This window comes from Pleurodeles waltl, chromosome 4_2 (assembly GCF_031143425.1).
Source record: "Pleurodeles waltl isolate 20211129_DDA chromosome 4_2, aPleWal1.hap1.20221129, whole genome shotgun sequence".
In the NCBI taxonomy this organism is placed as follows: Eukaryota; Metazoa; Chordata; class Amphibia; order Caudata; family Salamandridae; genus Pleurodeles; species Pleurodeles waltl.
Window position 1 is genome coordinate 1,061,732,201 of NC_090443.1, and position 2,524 is coordinate 1,061,734,724.

The window sequence follows — 2,524 nt, forward strand, 5'->3', positions numbered from 1 at the left end:
TATTTACAGATGCAGAGTCCTGGTGGGAAGAATCACTGCCAAATGAGTATTCTGCGTGTCTCCTCTTCTGTGGTTGGTTTCCCTCAATAGTTGCAGGAGTAATAGTTGACGGAAACTGAAGCAGTTGCAAACATGGGCCTACTTCCCACTCAATATGGATGTCAAGCAACCAAAAACAATGCTAAGCCACCACCTTAAGGTCAAGCAGAACACTCCTAGACATATCGTCAGCTCAACAAGGCTGCATGAAATACAAATAAGGACCAAGATATCCTTTCCTTATCATAACTCAGGGAAAAATAAACCGCATGCTTTCCACCAATGGCTCAGTGGAGGAGAGTGCATTGTATTTTAAAACCCACATGGGAGAATAAAGACTCACATTTGCAGAGCGCGGCCAGTTTAGCAGGCCTTTTAACCCTTTAATCAATCTGGATTTGTATAGCTCAGCTAATCACCCGAGAGGGCATCCAGACACAGAATCCATTGCTTAAAGGGATTAAACAGTAACAAAACCAAATGATAAAATGAAACTTATCCCTAATAGAACTTACCTGAAACAGAGGACACACACGTCCAGAAAAGACATTCAGGAAGTTCTATGACTTTGCCCCGCCTAAAGTAGTTTGACACAGGAAGTGATAGTGCTGGCCATACTGTTGGGGGGGGGATTTTTACTTGTATTGGTGGTACCTTATGGGAGAAGAGTGGTGCTTAATGTGGTACTGACTGGAATTAACTGAGGAGGAGGTAATATTCAGTGTACAACTGAGTGAAGCGACATTTTATGATGGTGTAATAGAGCAGATAATTAGAAAATTACAACTGAGGCAGAAGAGGTTAATATATGTGAAACTGAGACAGTATTTAGTTAAAAAATTAAACAGTTCTTTGATGTGAGGTGGGGCATTGGGTGTTTCCTTGTATGTGTTAGAAGAGGGGGCATTTATTGTCTAGTTGAGGGCCATTAGAGGTGTGCAAACAGTACATCAGTATTGATAGTGCATGAAGCACTATTTTACTAATAAATTAAATATCACAAACATATGTTTGTCATTTGGCATTTTTCATTGCTTACGGTTCTGGTACTGTCCCTAAACATGGCAGATGGTGGTGATACATTCAGTGAATGTGGAATAATAGCTTTTTAACACTACCACAAGGAACCTTTGTACTTCCAACATAATAGAGAAGCAGTGAAAGTGGAAGTGAGGGTGGAGCTGAGGTAGCCATGCGGGGTCTCATAGTGTGCATTTATTTCTCCCCTCAGATAACACTCTTTCAGCCGCAATGAATGACACAACTATCACTGTCTTCGTCTTGCTAGGATTCCCTGGCAGTTCAGAGGTTCAAGTCCTACTCTTTGTGGTTTTCCTGCTCATCTACATCTCGGCGATCCTAGAAAACCTTGTGATCATCCTGCTTCTGACTGTGAATGGTCACCTCCACACTCCAATGTACTTCTTCCTGGGCAACGTCTCCTTTCTGGAGGTCTGGTACACCTCCATCACCGTTCCCAAGATGCTGGCCAGCTTCCTGCTCAACAACAGCTCAATCTCCTATGTTGCTTGCCTCACACAGCTGCATTTCTTCACATTCCTGGGGGGCACAGAGTGCCTTCTTCTGGCAGTCATGGCATATGACCGCTACATAGCGATATGCCAGCCTCTGCGCTACATGGAAATCATGAACTGGCGTGCTTGTGTGCAGCTTGCATCCACAGCATGGTTGGTTGGCTTTTTGACTCCAGTTCTGCCCATCCTATTCTTGACCAGGCTGAAGTTCTGCAGCTCCAATGTTATCAACCACTTCTTCTGTGACTTCTCACCACTCCTGCAGCTGTCCTGCTCCGAGGTACACATCAACGAGATGGTGGACTTTGCAGTTTCAGCCGTGATACTGGTGAGCTCTCTGCTTCTGATAGGAGGCTCCTATTTGCAAATTGTCCTGACGGTCTCAAGGATCCCATCCACCCTTGGGAGGAGAAGGGCCTTCTCCACCTGTGCTTCCCATCTGACTGTAGTCTTCATCTTCTATGGGAGCCTGAGCTTCATGTATATCCGGGTGACATCTCTCCCATCCTTTGATATGAACAAGGTGGTGGCTGTATTTTATGCTGTGATAGTCCCTTTCCTGAACCCAATGATCTACTGTCTGAGGAACAGGGAAGTGAAGCAAGCCCTGCAGAGGGCACTGTCCAGAATAAGATCCCTGAACAGGTCATTCTAGTCTTGTCCTGGAGAAGACCATCTATGCACTCTGGGTGCTGGATGCTCAAGTCAAGTAATGTTCATCAGGGCACCAGAGGTAGATGGGTCACAAGAACTGCAGACTTTGTCAAGGCAACAGCAAGGGATTCCTCAAATTTTTTAAATTTGTAAATATTTCACATATGTAGGTTCCATAACACAGATCCTTGGAAGTGTAGAAAGGTAAGTTTAATGTGAACAGGAGGCAGATCGGTCGGCTGCAGGTGCTTACAAGTCTCACACATCAACTGACTGAATCCTTCAAATCTTAACTA

At 44.6% G+C, this 2,524-nt stretch overlaps 1 protein-coding gene across 1 annotated transcript; it reads left to right on the forward strand.

Annotated features, from left to right (window-relative positions):
- The first annotated feature begins 1,290 nt into the window (after positions 1–1,290).
- Positions 1,291–2,229, forward strand: LOC138294046 (olfactory receptor 6B9-like). The gene has a single exon (XM_069233294.1). It carries the CDS (start codon positions 1,291–1,293, stop codon positions 2,227–2,229), a length of 939 nt encoding a protein of 312 aa, XP_069089395.1.
- Positions 2,230–2,524: the final 295 nt, after the last annotated feature.

Excerpts from the sequence above, each read along its gene's own strand:
- LOC138294046 (XM_069233294.1), top strand. The coding sequence starts at position 1,291 with ATGAATGACACAACTATCACTGTCTTCGTCTTGCTAGGATTCCCTGGC.